Source organism: Paramisgurnus dabryanus, chromosome 15 (assembly GCF_030506205.2).
Source record: "Paramisgurnus dabryanus chromosome 15, PD_genome_1.1, whole genome shotgun sequence".
NCBI lineage: Eukaryota > Metazoa > Chordata > Actinopteri > Cypriniformes > Cobitidae > Paramisgurnus > Paramisgurnus dabryanus.
In genome coordinates, this window is record NC_133351.1 from 10,790,966 (window position 1) to 10,809,733 (window position 18,768).

At 37.8% G+C, this 18,768-nt stretch overlaps 2 protein-coding genes across 3 annotated transcripts in view; both read left to right on the forward strand.

Annotated features, from left to right (window-relative positions):
• adcy5 (adenylate cyclase 5) overlaps positions 1-18,768 on the forward strand; it is a 124,951-nt gene that overhangs the window by 49,480 nt on the left and 56,703 nt on the right. For both annotated transcript variants that reach the window (XM_065251989.1, XM_065251990.1), the window contains exons 3-4: positions 8,633-8,782; positions 9,284-9,405. In XM_065251989.1, the coding sequence (XP_065108061.1) occupies positions 8,633-8,782; positions 9,284-9,405 (272 nt within the window). The remainder of the gene's footprint in view (positions 1-8,632; positions 8,783-9,283; positions 9,406-18,768) is intronic.
• The window catches only part of hspbap1 (hspb associated protein 1), a 464,289-nt gene that overhangs the window by 6,873 nt on the left and 438,648 nt on the right, over positions 1-18,768 (forward strand). The gene's annotated exons all lie outside the window — the stretch shown is intronic.

Consider the following 18,768-nt stretch of genomic DNA (forward strand, 5'->3'; position numbering starts at 1 on the left):
GATTATTTCAAGTTTATAGGGTATTAGTGTTATAAATATATAATTATTCCTATGGGGTGAGTGAAATTTAACAAAATGACTGTCACTATACAATTTCTATAATCAAATGGGTTTGAAATATGAAATCTACATTCCCAGACCATTTTACCAATATAGTTTGGCAAGTTTTTTTCAGGTTTATAGGATATTTACAAATAAATGTGTTTTAAGACCTTGGGCCCACCTGTTGGCCTGCAACATTTTAGAAAATTACTCTTACTACATAATTGTTTTAGCAAAATGTTTCAACTACAATCCATACTTTATCACTTCTCCTCACCTTGTTGAAATAATGCTATAAACTATAATACAGACTGTTTCAGAATCTCGTCTCCGGCTAACATTCAACTGCTCTATTGTCATGACATTGCTGTGAGGAAATAACATATAGTATGGTATTTGGAGGAGCTCTTTGAATGCTTTTTTGTGCTCATATACTACTGGTCTATGTTTCATATTGACCTGAGCTTGCATCATGTCTGTTGTTTGCAAGTGGTGTTTGTATTCTGTTTAACAGCTGGTATGCAAGTGGATCCTGGCATGCAGGTGAACTGCACAACTGTGGTATAAACACATTGCTTGTATACAAGTTTTTTTACTACATTGCATCATACTTACTTGGTTAGGACACATCTCACGTCTTCAGTGGCAGTAGCCATCATACTGGCAAGTTTGGAAAGTTAGCATTTTTTGGGCCTTGACAGAAAGTGATTGGAGCCATTATTCGCCCATCGTCCCCTTACTTTTGCACAATGTGAATAAATTAAATATATACACCAACTGCACAACATGAATATATATGTAAAGATGGCAGGTTGGATTATACATATATTTTCCTACCCCTTTCATAGCTGTTGGATCATCGCATTCCTACAGCGCAAAATAAACTGCTTTTTCATGTGCCCTCACATTTGGGGTTTGCCAGGTTCCTAATAAGGCCATTGCGGAACATGAAACCGTATTGTTGTATTAATAGCGAGGGTTAATGCTTTTGAATATTTGCTTTGCGGACTGGCGGTCTTATCTAAATCGTGTGTGTTTGTTTCTATGGCACAACTGGAATGCTTCATTCAATACCGCAGACAGACAAGCAACACTACACTGTGGCTGCTACCCTAAGATAATATTATGGCCCAATATCACATATTTAATCAGCAGAAGTTAACTTGGCTGAAATGAAATGGCACTCATAGTTGCCGTGATACTGCAATGGGTACACAAGCAGTCCTTTCCTTTTGCTTTCAGTCTTTGTGACTCATTACATCTTTAAGGTAGTGGCCTCTAACAAATAGATCAGCCAAATGTAAACTTATGTGTAAACTTATCGGCACGGCATGTAAACTTATGTGTATCACATGTCATGTCAAAATACATGTCTGCTGCAGCCGCTTCGAAGGCGTTTATGATAAAAAAGATGCTCACGTCTGTCAGATACTCACTTAAAGTTAAACATTTGATTTTTACCATTTTGGAAACCATTCAGCTAATCTCTGGGTCTGGCGCTAGCACTTTTAGCATAGCTTAGCCCAATCCATTGAAACTGATTAGACCATTAGCATCGCGCTAAAAAATAACCAAAGAGTTTCAATATTTTTCCTATTCAAAACTTGACTCTTCTTTAGTTACATTGTGTAGTAAGACCGACAAAAAATTTAAAGTTGCGATTTTCAAGGCAGATATGGCTAGGAACTATACTCTCATTCTGGCGTAATAATCAAGGACTTTGCTGCTGTTACATGGCTGCAGCAGGCGTAGTAATACACACTGCCTGAAAATAGTCCCCTTGGTTACTTTCAATACCAGGGGACTATTTTTAGGTGCTGCGTAATATCATTGCGCCTGCTGCAGTCATGTTACAACAGCAACGTCTTTGATTATTACGCCAGAATGAGAGTATAGTTCCTAGCCATATGTGCCTAGAAAATCGCAACTTTTAATTTTTTGTCGATCTTGGTACATGATGTAGCTACAGAAGAGTCAAGTTTTAAATAGGAAAAATATCGAAACTCTTTGGTTATTTGTTACGGCGATGCTAATGGTCTAATCAGATTCAATGGATTTTGCTAAGCTATGCTAAAAGTGATACCATCAGACCCGGAGATCAGCCGAATGGATTTCAAAACGGTAAAAATCAAATGTTTGTCTCTAGGGAAGATGGAAAATGAGCATATTTTCAAAAAAAGTGGAGTGTCCCCTTAATCTCATGTGTAATACGAGTTTAGTGTTAAGTAAGTGTTTTGCGATTATTTTGTGAACGTGAGCGTCTATTTTATTATAAACCCTTTTGACGCATGTACGGTATGCACGTATTTTGACATGACGCATGATGTGCATGGTTCACATGATGCAGCGAACATATTTTAACTTGATGAGCAACAACCATGACACTCCAGATACATATTTTGAATTTGTGCCCCTCGGAAAATAATTCACCGCCATAATTTTGTTAAGCAGTGTACTTATGCCGTCTTGTGCTGTATATCTGTTGTACTTTATTAGAAATACTTAAGTGTCATTTACTGTAGCTCTTTGCCATATATACACAGTGTGGGACAAATGGCCAAAATATTTACCATGTAACAATGGGGCAGTTTCTTAAACATTTTGTCATCAAAGGTTTAATGCAGTTGAACGAAATGGTCTTGTGAATGGTGCTTTATTTATTGTCTGGTGCTTTGTTTATAGTGCTCTATTTACTGCCTATGTCCGTGAGGCTTGTTTTTAAAGTTTGCACAGAGTGAATTTGTAATTGATTGCTTTTTTTGCTCAGGGAGAAAACATATTTCTCTATTTCTAATCATAACTTTGGTCAGTTTATTTTCTTTTGTCACCAGCATCTTCTTAAAAACAAGGGTAAAGCGCCTTAAAGCTTGACCTTTTAATGTCATTACTTTAACCTCACACCTGTTAACACCAGATGTGAGGCAAATCTGGTCCTCTAATAAATGCTTTCTGTAATAAACAAAGTTGTCCTCCTCGAGTAGATAAATGATTGCTTGGAAATGTGCATTAAACATGGGGAGACATTGTCAGATTGGGGATATATATACACAAATAAAAATCCATTTCCAAATTTCCAAATCAGTTCTAGTCAGTTGGCAACAACCGTTTTATTTTTCTCTTTTGATAAAAGCACCTTCTTGTTAAACTTATTTCAAGTTTTTTATGTAAAGTTAAAACAACTAATGACCAAATGAATAAATCCAAGTAGATGCAAGTCCAAAAAGTTTTTTATGGTGTACCCTAACTCAGTGGCGGCTCGTGACTACTCATCTGAGAGGCGCAAATTCAAAATAAGTGTTCGGAGTGTCATGTGTGTTGCTTGTGTTTTCAAAATATGTGTTTGTTGCATCATGTGAACCATGTGCATCACGTGTTTTGTCAAAATATGTGCCTGCTGCACACACTTCAAAACCGTTTATGATAAAAGAGACGCTCACGTTCACAAAATACACGCAAGACACTCCCTTAACATTAAACTCTGATTACGCATGAGATTATGCGAGTATCTGGCAAACGCGAGCGTCTCTTTTATCATAAACCGTTTAGATGCGTCTCCAACAGGCACTTTTTTGACAAGACACGTGATGCACACAGGATCACTCGATGCGCAGAACACATATTTTGAAATTACGAACCACACACGACGGGCTACATACATGTTGTGACGAACTTCGCATTGAGCGCCCTCGAAAAAAGAAGTGAACTAAGGGGCTGACTGAGAAACACGGCCTGTGCCGTACCAATTACACTGTAAAAAATTACTCTGGAGGGTGTTAAATTTAACCCATGAAAATTAGTTATAATTTAATTAAGTATATAAGCTAGCAAGTAAAATAAAAAATAATGGGTATATTCTACCTTCACTATCCAATTTTTAAAGAGTAACTAAACCCCAAACCAACTTTTTTTAGTTAATGATCTGTAAGAATGATGCTTTATTAGTGCTGTTCATTGATTTTAGTAAGTTTTTTGACATTTGGATATAAAGTGTTTCAATACTACAATATATGGTGTAAAAACGTCTGAGTGCTGCCCTCTTGAGGTTGAACGGTGGCTACTGCAGTTGAATTTTCCTATTGGATGTTGGGTCCAAGAAATGACTCGTGACGTAAGCAGGTTCAAGCTCACCACGCCCTTGTTACGATCTCACCACACACTTGATACCATAGATATGTATATAAAGGCTAGATGGCTCAAGGCGGAATCAGCTGTGTCGTCACTTGGCGGCCATCTTAGGTCAGTGCTGCCATAGTGCTGCTCCCTGCTGCTGTGGACGGAAGGTGAGTGACATACGCCAACTAAAATGCTCGTAACTTGCTGAATTCTTGACGGATTTACAAACGGTTTGGTTTTTTACAAACGTTATTAACGTGGCTATAATTCTGGATGCTTTAACATGTTTCATGAATTTTTTATTTATTTTTAGTATACGTATTCAGTGTCATAGGTACATCTTTGACGTTTATAACAAACCAATCCGTTTGAAAATCGGTAAAAAAATTAAGCAAGTTATGGTCATTTAAAAGTACCTGCATCATTAAAACTCAATGCTACGAGTGAGCGAGCGCCCTGTCCTAAGATGGCCGCCAAAATGCGGACGTTCCACTCAATTGGCCATCAGCGCGGACGAGCCATCTAGCCTATGCTTGATACGAGCTTATGGTGCGTTCCAGGCAGGTTTTTAAACTCGTGAGTTACGACTTCAAAACCACGACTCACGACCTTATGCGTTCCAGGCAGCCTGTAACTCGTGTTTTTACAACCTTCTACCGGTGAAAGTGCTCTGGAACGGCAGTCAAACCCGTGACTTCCCACCCGTGAACTCGTACTAGATCGATGTACTCCCAGTTCAAAGTCGTGAGTCGTGGTTTTGAAGTCGTGAGTTACGGGTTACAGGTTGCCTGGAACGCAGCATTAGTTCGTCCCCTCTATCTCCGTGGGGATCTGCCCACTTTTCTTGCATTTTTCAAATATTGCAGTGGGTGGAGTCAGCCTCTGACCAGGGGTTTAGTTACGCTTTAACAGTAATAACTGCAATACTAAAAAAATAAGTAACATATACCCCAAAATATTGGCCTTAGCACCGCAAAGTGCGCATGAATCAACATCCAGGCGGGACTCGAGTCACCATTTTTTCATATCATATCGGCGGGAGAACTGCGGTTTGTTGACAGGTAAGTTTAACTTGTTGATATCATCATGAATGGAAATGTTAAGTTGGTTAACTGTAAAATCTACCAGAAGTTTAGTCATTTGCGTGCTTCTCTGTCTCTGTTGTTGACAGATTGATAGGTTAGAATATGTCAGTCAGGTTAGCTTTGAATGAAACATCGCCCAGTTCTTGCACCTGCGAATACGAATAAATATCCATATTTATGATTAAAATATTAACTTCCATTATCATTATTTACATGTCTGAATCTCGTGAACAGCGGAGCTGCTCAATATGAGTGGTTGAACTTGAGCAAGCCACGTGACGAGAGAGAGCAGCGGACGGTTGATGTACGATACAGACGGGAGGGCGTCGAGCAGACAAACAAACAACTGTAAAGCTGTCGATGCTAGATAATTACTGTAAAAGTTTTCTTGCATTTATCTGTTAATATATTGAGTTTTGTTTTAGAAGGGATCCATTTATGAAGCCATTTTATTATTATTATTATTATTATTATCATTTACGGATATATACTTAACGTTGCCTTTCGCTTTTTAATGTCTGTTCAAAAAAGTATTTCGGAGTTCATATGTTATATATGAGACTTGTATATGAAGTTGAATCACTTAAAATTGAATGTAAGTACTTCTTGTTAGTGTTCAATGTTTTATGCACGTGTACTGTGAGTTATAGCATAATATGAAGTTGTATTTTTGCACTTAATAAGTTTTAAATGAAGTTGAAATGTTTGTTTGTATCGATATAGCATGCTAGTCTACTGAGGTAAATGAGATCAGTTTTTCCTCTCATATTATTGTCTTCTTTAATTTTCTAATGATAACGTGAAGAACAGTATTTAGGAATCTTGCTTTTAATGGTTTTTAACATCTCATGAAGCCTTGGTTTATTTTGTTTTATGAAATAATATGTTCAAGAAGCTTTATGTAAAACTATGATATGTTGTATTTCACTTGAAATGTATTGGGGTTATTATACGTCCAATAATTAGTTTTAAATGTTTACAGAATGTTATTTGGTCAATAAAGCAAGCAATTTATGCAATCTTGTGCATGACTATTTTCTTATTCAACCCTCTCTGAATAAGTAATATGTAATGTTTCTTAATGGCTTATCATTATTAATAATAATTTAATAGATCTGTGCCTTAATACCAATAGGGTTAATGTTATTCATTTTTTTATAAGTAATTAGTTATGAAAAAAATAGGTAGACCTTACCTATTTTTTTTTACTTTATCATAGTAATTAAATTTAGGTACTTTTTAATCAAATATATAGGATATAATTTACTCAAACAAAGTGAGTGCAAATTGTTACAACAATTTTTTTGAGTAAATTCTATAGGTTGTTTTTTACAGTGTACCATTCACTGCTAAACCCATTTCCACGATCCACACATACACAAAACAAATAAACCATAGGCTGAATGGACGGGTGGAGCTATGACCTGGTCCCTGTGGTCATGGAAGAGATATGTCTGCTTAAAGTTTGGTTTAAACGGAGATAATAAGGAAACAGGCCCCGCTGCTTCAATGTGAGTGTTTGAAAAGAGTCAAGATGCCCTGATCCTGACCTAGCCTGTCAAAGAGAAGGAGGAGGGTTTTTTTAACCCAGATAAATTGATTTGCTTGACACTGAACAGCTTTGGTTTTGCCTTGGCTTGTCTTTTATCACACATTCTATTTTTAGGTTTGCAGATTTTCTGTCTTTTACTGAAACCATGGAAAGTGTTAAACTTTAAAAATGACTTTTTTTGTGCCAATAATAGCGAGGCCGAGATGAAAAATATGCGATGTGCCTATAAATAATCTCTATTTTACGAAATTTACATATTTTACATCCCCTAATTAAAACATAGTGATGATGAAAATAAGATGTGAAGTAACACTGCATGATATTAAAAATAGCATGGTATTACAAATAGAGCAAAGAAAAAAAATATGATAGTGATTGACATGCTTCTTCTGGAAGCACATGCATGTTTTGAATTTATGTATTTAGGTATAATTTAATGCTATTTATTTAACTAAGTTTGGGAGAAGCATGGTCTTGTTATCCAACCAATCAGCACAAAGAGGTCTCTGAACTGGTCAAAATACATGTAGAAATTATGATTGAAGGTAAAAAGGTCTCTTATTTTTTTCTGCAGCTGTATATAATAAATAAATATAATTATACATACATATAAATAAATAAATATATTTTTAATTTATAGGGCAAAAGTTATGTCGGACGAAAGTGATTTTTTCCAAACCCTGATAACATTTGCATCCCAAACTATGACAGCGTTTTAGCACACAAACCCTTGACAGACCTGACAAATATCGCGTTATTTACTCACCGTTTTCCGCATGTAGATCCAGTAAGGTGTTTTCAACTATGATAAGTAAATACCTAAAGCAATCATTTTTTTCTGATAACCCGTTGTGTTTTTCGTTTCATGTGTTACAATACTGATCAATCTACAGGTTATTTATTGCTCTAACGCAGTGGTTTTCAAACTGGGGGCCGGGGCCCCCAGGGGGGCCGCGAGATGGTGCCAGGGGGGCCCCAGTTTTATGACATTTTATAAAATACATAAATTTATCATGAATTCTGTGTAATTAAACCTAAAAAAGTAAGGCTACTATCCAAAAGCACTACTTTTTTGTATAATTTAATTTAGTTTTTTTATTAAAATGTTGAGTTTTAGAACAGTTTTTTGTCACAAATTTTCTTTGGGGGGCCGCGAAGGAATGCACCGTACACAAGGGGGGGCCACACGCTGAAAAAGTTTGGGAACCACTGCTCTAACGCATCCTGAAGTTTAACTTCTCGAGTTTTTTTTTTTAATAAAAGTAAATCGTGTTTAAATGTGAGGAGATCCTGTCGGGACGAAAGTTACACTTGTTTCTTTCGTCCCACTGCTAATACTGTTGTATATGTTGAAAATGTATATTATTTGATTTAATTTCATTTTCAAAATTTTTTTATTCTCAACAATTTAAGTTTGTAGTGTTGGTTGCTTTTGAAACATTTGATAAAACTGAAATTTAAAATGAAAAATGTAATTTCATTATTTTTTACAAAGATAAATAACATATTAACGAGGTCAAAGTAATGTATATTTAATAAAAACATGTGTTACACAAAAATCTTGTTTTGTTGCATTACTTTTGACCCACCTGTGTGTTACTTTCGTCCCTGCAGGTGGGATCGAAAGTAATAATTCACTCCCTTTGTCAAAAGTGAAATTATTCCACCTGGTATTAATAGACCACACTTGCGATTTACTGACCACAGCAAAAATATATCTCTGTCTATATTTATTAATTTTAAAAGTAAGTTTTTCTGAAAAAAATTTGTGCCCCCTCTCTCCCCTATTCAAAAAATGTTTGGCCCTATTGTTTAAGTTGTATTTTGCTTTTGTCCACAGCTTGTGTCCAATGTCCTGATCTTCTCCTGCACTAATATAGTCGGAGTGTGCACGCATTACCCAGCGGAGGGCTCGCAGCGACAGGCTTTCCAGGAGACCAGAGAATGTATTCAAGCCCGACTGCACTCACAAAGAGAAAACCAGCAACAGGTGAGAAAACTATCAAGAGTACCTCGGCCAAATGTGTTTACATTTGAGAAATCTGAGGCTCAGCGTGAAGACTTGTCATGCATAATTGCCATATGTACATGTGTGCATGTATGTATCCGCGTCCCGTGTCATGTACTGTATATAAATCACCTGATCACTCCCACATTAGTCACTCTCACATCAAAATTGGTGTTGCATCACCACAGTGCTTTTAATTTAGGCTGTAGTAGAAGAAATGAAATGTTCTACGTTGTTCTGGTTTTAATCTCTCCTCACACAGTATGGTGCACATATTGAGAAGAAGCATGTGAGACATCACTGTCTGTTGTTGTGTTGTCACTCACTACATGTCTCAGCAGGAGGAGATGGCTCGAGTAGATAAACAGATGATCAGGCTCTCTGTTAAGGAGACTGCCCGTCATTGAACGTCACTTATCCTTACCATACTGTATGTATTTACTCTATCCTCCCTTTCTCCCCCACCATTGTCATCAATTTCAGGAACGCCTCCTTCTCTCTGTGCTTCCTCGACACGTCGCCATGGAGATGAAAGCCGACATAAATGCCAAACAGGAGGATATGATGTTTCACAAGATCTACATTCAGAAGCATGACAATGTGAGGTAAGATCGACTCGGGTTATACGAATGCACCTTTAATATTCCTGTAGCTTGAGTTTGAGTTGGTAGGGCATTGCATTAGCAACCCAAAGGTCATGCATGGGTTCGGTTTTGGATTAAGCATCTGCCAGATGCGTAAATGTAAAAGCTTTTTTGGTATACACTCTAAAAAAACAAACGGTGCTATATAGCACCAAAACAATTGCTTTGGATCGTAACGATAGAAGAACCATTTAGTGCCATATAGCACCGGTGAAGAACCAGTGAAGCACCAGTGAAGCACCAGTGAAGCACCAGTGTAGAACCATATAGGGGCCATATAGCACCACATATGGTTCTACATAGCACTATATGGTTCTACACAGGTGCTTCACTGGTGCTTCACTGGTGCTTCACTGGTTCTTCACCGGTGCTATATGGCACTAAAAATGGTTCTTCTATCGTTACGATCCAAAGCAACTGTTTTGGTGCTATATAGCACCGTTTGTTTTTTAGAGTGTAGTCAATAGATTGAGGACAATACCTATGTAAGATTTAAACAACATCAGCTCATATATGGACCTAATATGCTCCCTCTTGTGGCTTTGCAAAGGAGTACAACTGCTCATCTCTTTCTCCAACTGACCATGATTGTGCAAATAATATAGGGACCTAAACAGTGACTATGAGCTGTAACAATGAATTAATGAAGGTCAGGACCTCTTATCGCTTCTGACAGCTTCTGAAATCGCAGACTAATCACATCAGTGCACTTTACACATTGGCGGATGTGCATACAATTTTTACATATTGTGAGTTTGATCTGTGACCTTTATCTGTTTAATCGCTGTCTGCGCAAATTGGGCTTTTTACTCTATGCTAGCCTTTTTCTGTGATGGGATGGCAGATATACAACAGCTGCTGATGAGCCCAATGGCAACAGCCCTTGAAAATAAGGGGTCAGATGTGATGCTTTCACAGTGTTTTGCAAACTGGCACTTGACCGTAGGCATAAAGTCTGGGTCATGTTGGAGTTTATCATAGCAGAGGACTGCAGGCTTTTCGGATAGACATTTTGAATGACCAATCACAGTCAGCGTACTTGTGAATGATGTCAAAAATAGGTGTAAAGTGGAATGTGCAGATGTGTTCAGTAATTTCACTTTTATTTACCACTAAGGGTGTTTTTAGACTGTTCGCTTTTTACGAAACGGGGAATAAAATGTTTTTTTTTGTTCTTTCACATGGTGCCCTTATATTATTTAAAGTCCCCATGTATTCAATAATTTTATTATTTAAAAACTCATTTTGGACCATTATCATAACATATGTGTAAGTTTTTCATGTGACAGTAATTTCTTCATGCTTTAAAACCACTTGAATGTAACTCTACACCCTTGCCTCATTTAACTCTTTCACCGCCAGCGTTTAAAAAGAAAAGTTGCCAGTCAGCGTTTTTCATGATTTTCACCAAAGTTTAATGCCTTCCAGAAAATATATAAACATACAATATACCAAATGAAAGAACAGACCCTCTGCTTTCAAAAAAAAAAAAAAAAAAACGTTTCATCCTACCTTCAGTGGTTCTTTTGTAATCAGCTTTTGAATATGGGTAGGTTTCTGCAAAAACACCACATTTTGAGCAAAAAGCAGAGATAATTCCATTTTTGTGACGGACTTTTCATAGAGTTCCCATTCAGAGCGATCTTTAAAACAGACACGGACATGCAGCCGCTTGCCATAGGGCAATACTTCCGGCTTTAAAAAGTTGCGGTATTTGGATTACGGCTTTTGGATAATAGCGGTATTGCGGAAAGACGAAAAATCTCGTCATTGGCGGGGAAGCGTTTTGTCTTAATTGACGAGATATGTCGTCAATGGCGGTGAAAGAGTTAATATACACGGTTCAATGAACATGCAAATTAGTCCCCACTAGGGCTGTCACGATTATGAAATTTGGCTGACGGTTAATTGAATAATAAATTGTGGTGATTGTGACGATTAGTTGCCTATTTTAGAACTTTGGCGATTATGACGATTAATTGCCTGTTTTAGGGTTTTGCCGTTTAATTCTTCTATTTTTTTTGTTTTGTTAATGAAATAATTTTCACACATTGTTGTGATTATTTAAATTAAATATTTTGCAAGGTTTAACTGGCAGTAAATATTAATACAAATATTTCAAATGATTTATTTAATGAATATATTTCAAAACCGAAAATTCTTTATAAGAAATAAACACAATAAAGTCATTTCAAATAAAAAATAACTGAAAATAAAAATGCAATCAAAATAAACAGACTATACCAGTACAGGTCTTAAATAGTAGCCAATCCTACTAAGGTCATTTTAGTACTGGACCACATGTCTGTAGTAGAGGTCTTCACGGGTCCACTTGGATCCGAAAACCCGAGGTCCGACCCGAGACCCGATCGGGTTCGGGTCTAAAAGTTTCACATGTGCCTCGGACACGGGTCGGGTACAATAATAGCGGTATCGGGTCTCGGGTAATTTAAAAATGAATGTGTTTTTTCTGAACGGACCCGAACTCTCTGGCCTGTGTGCGTCAATGTCCTTTTCAAACCTCTCATCTGTTTGCCAAGAGCGCTTGCGACATTGTGTGGTTGTCGGAAGGTTCATTTTCGTTGAGACAAACATGTCAGTCAATTATAAATGTACATTTTAGCGGTTACGTTGGTGTCGTCGTCAGATAACAAAGTAAAACGAACGGAGCAGCTCGCCAAATTGGTTGCAAGGCCACCGGAGTTTCTTTCTGTCTGACTGCTGCGCGTGGGTATGCAGAATGCACACAGGTCAGTGCCGTTTACATTCGGTTCCAGTCGGGTTAAAAAAAATTTCACTAGCTCGGGTCGGACTCGGGTCTAATTTTCTCAAGTTTGTCTCGGGTCGGGTCTTTCTTTAAAACATTTTTATTTATGCACGTCGGGTTCGGGTATTTCGGGTCATTTCGGGTCGGGTACATTTCTTTGGACCCGAGAAGACCTCTAGTCTGTAGTAGCTGCAACAAAAATCTATTCCTTACAGATCCTTAAGAATAGCATCCTTCACTTCCCAAAATTTGGAAATACTGTTTTGGAAATGTATGTTTGTACTGCGTATCAAAGTTTTGCAGCATTTCTTTAAATCCTGTTTTTCCATTAAATGGCCTTGCAATGTATCGCGTTACACTGTCAGTCAAGGAGCACCATTACATACGGTCTTGTTTATACAGGCGCAGCAGCACCCCCTTGTGTTTTTAAAGAGATGTGCAATAATTGCGGTGATCTGAAATTATCGCAATGAGGTCAAACTATCGCGGTAAGATGATTATTTAATAATTGTGACAGCCCTAGTCCTCACCTCTACTTGAAACTGGGGTCTTTGCAGAACAAAATGAGGCGTTCCCCAATTTGGGGCCATTTTCAAACTGAAATAGTTGTTTTTCCACCTCTTTGTTTGAATGGCTCAAATTTAAGGGGCAATTCCCAAATGCATTTTTGAAAAGGAGGTTTCTACAAAACAAAAAGAGGCATTTCTCAATTTTGGGGCGTTTTCAAACTGAAATAGGTGTTAAAAAATAACGATGTATGCCTTTTCAGGACTTCCTTATTTTTTTGATTGGATGGTTACAAACTCCTAATTCCAGTTTGAAAATTGCCCCAAAAGCCCAAAAATTGGGAAACGCCCCTTTTTTGTTCCACAGAGACCTATACTTCCTCTACTCAGTCGCACAGATCGGACCATAGATATGAAAATGTGAATTAGTCCCCACCTCCATCCTTTCACACCACCTCAGACCATAGATATATATGTAAATAGATGCTACATTAGCCAGTTTCAGACACATAACTGCTCACTTTTGCGGCACGTGTGAACTGCACAGTGGGTTGGGTTGCTTTCTCACCACAAGTTCATTTTCAATTTGGCCGAGAGCATCTTGTTCAAGCAAACTGAACCAAACCAAGGGAGAAAACACACCAGGTTCCAAAAACAAAGACTCTGGTATGAAAATATGTGTGGTGTACCAAGTCAGCAGTTTTCCATTGGAAGTACTGATTTGTAGCAGTCTGATAAATGTGATTGAGAAAAACCTTTGCATGGTAACCCTACGAAATTGACTAAATCTAGATCGGTGCTTGCAGACATTTTTTTGGTGTGTGAAATCCATTAAATGGTTACCTGTTGGCCTTTGATTAACTGAGCCATGGGTTTGTTCATAGTTGAGAGTCTGCCTTTATTCCTTCTCCGGTAAAGCTCCCAGCAAACAGGGCTCATGGTCAGTGGAACAGTTTAAGTGTTGGGCCAAGTGATATGCTTTGCTTGTCATATCGCTAAGTGGAATATTGATAGGTCTGTTACTGGACGACCCACTGGTTTAATTGCTGAGGATGGTTATATAACATTTTTGCTCTTGAAGGAAACCCACACAGTTGTGGGAAGAGGAGTCTGGGAGTTCTGGCGGTAAAAAAGGCAGATGAGTTAATCTGGTGCAGCACCAGGTACGTAAAGCATTAGTACATGAATAATGAGCTGATAAGGTTTTACAACTGTGTACAGAGAGCAGTGTTGGGTGAAATTCACAATTTAATAATTACAGTTAGATCAGTGGAAAAAAGCAGTCATATATGTAGACTAAGTAAAAGTCAAGTGTAGATGGTGTAAGCGCATACAATGGTATACGATGTGTTTTTGGCACGTGTTACAGAGGTTCAGCCGATGGGTTGATGGAAAGCAGTGGTTCCGGGGTGAGGGGTCTGGAGGATAGAGCTCTCCAGCAGCTACTGTGATACAGACGGAGTGGTGACTTGTGAAAGATTTAAAGGGTCATGTTATATAAGCAGGAAGTGTGACTTTGTATAACATTCCTTTCTGGGCTTTTTTCCTCTCATCAGACTACAGCCACACACTCCAATTTACTTCCGGGCATTTTCTTAAATTTTCCTGTCAACACTGTGAGATTACTTTAAGCTATCCTGGTTCCTGAGGTAATATAGCCTGCGGAAAGGGAAGCTACATTTGACCTTTAGGATCGCTGTCACCACAAAGTCATTATATTGACAATGGCAACAATTGTTTTTGTAGCCAAAAAATGCAACCATATATTGTTAAAAAACACTTGACTGAAATGTTTATCTTTAAAAATCTTTTAATCTTTAAATTTTCCGCTTTGCATCATACCGCATTACCACCTTGGTGGTGCGTTATTTTCGAATAATTCACCGGCCCGTCATCAATAATTTCTTCCATATTATGTAAGTAATAATGTAGAGACAGCCGGATGTTATTGCAGAAATAAGCCCAGACACTGTGATCAGGACCCGACTCGAAGTGGAGGCTTATTTCACAATAACAACTGTCTGCCTGTACATTATCCCGCTTATTACGTGGGTATTTACCTACTAAGTAAGGTAAGGAACTTTAAAAAATATTCATTTGAAATTTTTAAAGAATGTAGACCTCATGCCGTGAAGGATTTTTAAGATGAGACGATTGTCACGATTCTCCAAATTCTTGTTTCGATTACATTTTCGATTCTAAGGTTATGATTCAGTTCGATTCTCTGTTTTGTTTTTTTAAAGCAAAATAATGCTATGCCATTTTTAGACTTTTTACGAAATATAAAATCTGACCTTGAACCCGGAGATGCCCTGCCTTATTAGTCGTGCTGCCAGTGGAAAAATATGGTACACGCACATACCTGATAAAACAAAACTTCCTGTCAGATGAACATTCCTGTCAGTACTTTGCACCTTAAAAACGCGCTTTTATTACCGTCAGAAGAGATTGTGAGACTATACCCCAATAAGTCATGTTTAAATGCTGTTTTCATAACTCTTAAGCAACTGAAATAAGTTGTTGCGAAACTTATACAGATCTCAGTTCAGAGAAACGACCGGTCCTGGCACAAATGCCATTCTGCTGTGGACGCGTGTGTGTTCTGATTGAGTTCAGATGAAGGCGGGAGGCACTTGCTGTTTTTTTTGTTTCCCATGTAAAGAGCAGCTCGCATGGTGTCTCCTGCATCTGCCATGCTTTTTTTGACTGGCTGTAGTTAACTAAGTTAGAGGAGGTTGATTCGCAGCACTCAACGCGTGTTTTTTTCCCCACTTGGCAAGCCGACCGGACGTGACATGGGGGCGTGGCAGCATCGACGATTCCATTTTTTTATTCAAAGTTCAAGGGTGTGACTTAATTTCAATTGATTTTGATTTAAAATCGAAATCGTGACATCCTTAGGTAAGGCAAATGTCACAAACGTGCAATTTGGTTTAATAATTTGTAAATATAATGTCATTATTTTTAAAAATATTTATATTTAATTTTTATTTTCAAAATTATTTTAATTAGTTTTAATCGTAATAAAAACCTGCAAATGTTGCACTGGCCAATCAGAATCAAGCATTCCAATGAACCATGTAATAAGTACAAATATATATACAGTACGGTATTCATCATGAGGTTTGGTAAATGTGTTTTTTTTGCCATTTATATACAGACTACTGGCACATCCGGGAACTTGAGAGTAAATTTCGTCACCGCCCCTTGTATGAACGTTGCTTTGTTCAGCTATTTTGTATGGAAGTCAATGACAAGTCTAGTTTGTTTTACCCCAAAAGTGGGCCTAATTCTATGACGTTGTGCCGGTTGTGCGTGTTCTCGTGAACATTTGATGAGTAAAGATGAGTCATGAATAAATTTGCTTCGTTTTCATAAAAGAGAGATTAAATCTCAGATTTCACTCTTGAATCTGATAAGGGTTGTGATTTTTATGATCAATTTAAAGCTGCAGTCTGTAACTTTCTGTAACTTGGGTAAAAATAAGCAAAAATCAGATTCCAACAGTGAGCTAATAAAAATGATCAGATTAGGTCAGATTTCACAGTTGCTTCTTAAAGAGCACCTATTTCATTGCTAAAAAACAACATTATTTTGTGTATTTGGTATGATACAATGTGTTTGCATGGTTGATGGTTAAAAAACACATTATTTTCCACATACCGTACATTTTTGTAGTGCCAGATTTTATCTCTTCCTTAAACACACGGTTTTGAAAAGCATTGGACCCTGATTGGCCAGCTAATCTGTATGTTGTGAGTGGTTTGAATACCTCTGTCAGCCGGAAATGTGATGCTTCTTACAATGTTTGAAAAATTTGCACACAATGCAATGTTGCCAGGAGTTAACCTACTGTACAGGCTGTGAGTCCGAAGGGGGGGGGGGGGATTATGATAATGTGGGTCTTCTCTACATCACTAATCCCAGGAAGTAACCTGTTGGCTACAATCCGTGTGTTTGTTGTAGTCTAAGAAAAGAGATTTACGTGGGAGACGATAACTCGCGTCATTTTTACTTCAGTGTGTAAGTGTGTATTAGTACATGTTAATGATATGCAAAAGGTACAAACCCCAAAGGAAATGTAAAATCGTAATTCGGACCATTGGTGCTCTTTAACAAACGTAAGAAGTAACCTGCTATTTTACATTTCAAACAGAGATGGCGATAAAGAGGCAAATGTTACATATTGCAGCTTTAACGTGTAATGGGCCACCACAACTATTTTAAGATGGTCTCCATAGTGCTGATGATGTAGATAGGTTTTCCATTAGGGAAAGACAGGATTTCTTTTCTTGGTGTGCGTCATGTTTACACGCTTAAAAGCTCTAGATTATTAGCGCCAAGTAAAGGTCCTAGAGTGTGTTTATTATAGCCAGCAGAAATGCTCCTGAGGCCATAATGTGTTTGGATTCCCTTTTAAAAGCAACCCTGCCATCGCACCACAATGCAGCGACATGTTTGGTCCGGGCGGCTGATGAGTCACTCCGAGCTAACGGTTAAATGAGCTTTAAAGATCCGCCTGATATGCTTTTTGTAGCCCAGACAGCTCCACGCCTGCCCTTTGAGAACTACACTCTCTCGCTCTTTCAGAATCAAATAACTTTTATCCACCCACCCAGGGGGAGGCCTTTTATTTAAGGTTTTATATTTAGCAACTAACACTAATAGGTCCATCAGCTACATGAAGACCTGTAATCTATGACTAATATAAGGGGTTTTAGTGTTGTGTATTTAATGGCAGGGTTAAATGTAGCCTTAGTGGTGTTTGCATGCTGTTTGATGTCTAGAGATTTTAAAAGAATAGTTTATCCTAAAACAAGACATATACAGTAGATTATGAGATTAGGAGCATCAAAGTTTGATTTTAATATGTACTCTATACAGCACACTAAACCCTATATTCATTCTTGGAGAGATTTCTGGACTCTGCTATGCTAAATTGCACATGTCAGAATGATATGGGGAGATTGAACCTTTTTTATAATTAAGTTTAATGATGCAAAGCCCACCATCGCAGACACATATGGACCATTTCAAAGCAGCATGGCTCATCCAACTTGTTCTCACAAAAATATTTTATGTGGGGATGAAACCACAAAAAATGTTGGTTTCTTATAAACCCTTCGTCCTTCCAACTAGGGGAGGCACGGTCCATGAAAAAATCCGAACCGATAGCGTTTTTCCCTTTCGCGCGAAAGAAGAGGTCACTGGTTTGGAGTATAAGTGGGAGAGAAAAGGAAGTCTGCCCGCAGTTGGAGGATGCGCCAGCGTCGTATAAGTTTGGTGTGTGGAAACATATTTTTATTTCATGTTACCTATGATGACAGCGGAAATAAAACAATAGATTGAACTGCAGTCTATGGGTTGAATGTGCTCGAACAGCCACAGGAAAACGCACGAGTTAAAAAAATTGAACTTTGGCGGAAAACGCCAGGAGCTTGCTCTAGTAGTGATGTGATTACAGGAAGCGAGCAGAGTCGCAGAAGTCTGTGGGCAATGGCGATAAATAGTTTTGCAAACGTTTTGTTTTGCATGCTAAATTTGAATAATTTTAAATGTGCAATGAATGAAACACTACAATAAATATTAGTATTCGATTTGTCGATTTTTGCATAATTACTTTCATGTCATTTTTTTTTTTTTATTGAACACGTAACATGTTGTAATAAGAAATGCATCATTTGGATGTAAGAGTTTCCTCATTTTAAATGGTTATTCTTTAGCCAAAAGAGTTTAGTTTACCTCACAACCTGGAATCTGATGAGTAGCTGAAGTGCAGAGTGATGTCATCCAAATGATTGATCTGTATTGACAGAAGTGAGAGACTTTATGTTTTAAATGGTCAAATCTTTTAAATGCACATTTTGCACAGTAGTTCATAGATAACCTTAAGGCTAACATAGTCATACTAGAGTCAAAAACAAATTTTGACTTCATGGGAACATCGTCTTTGATACAGGATTATTGAGTCCAAACTGAGAGACCACGCTAACCCTTGTATTGGGCTTTAGTCAGAGTTTTGTTGTCTTTCCACTGAGCGTTTAACCAGCT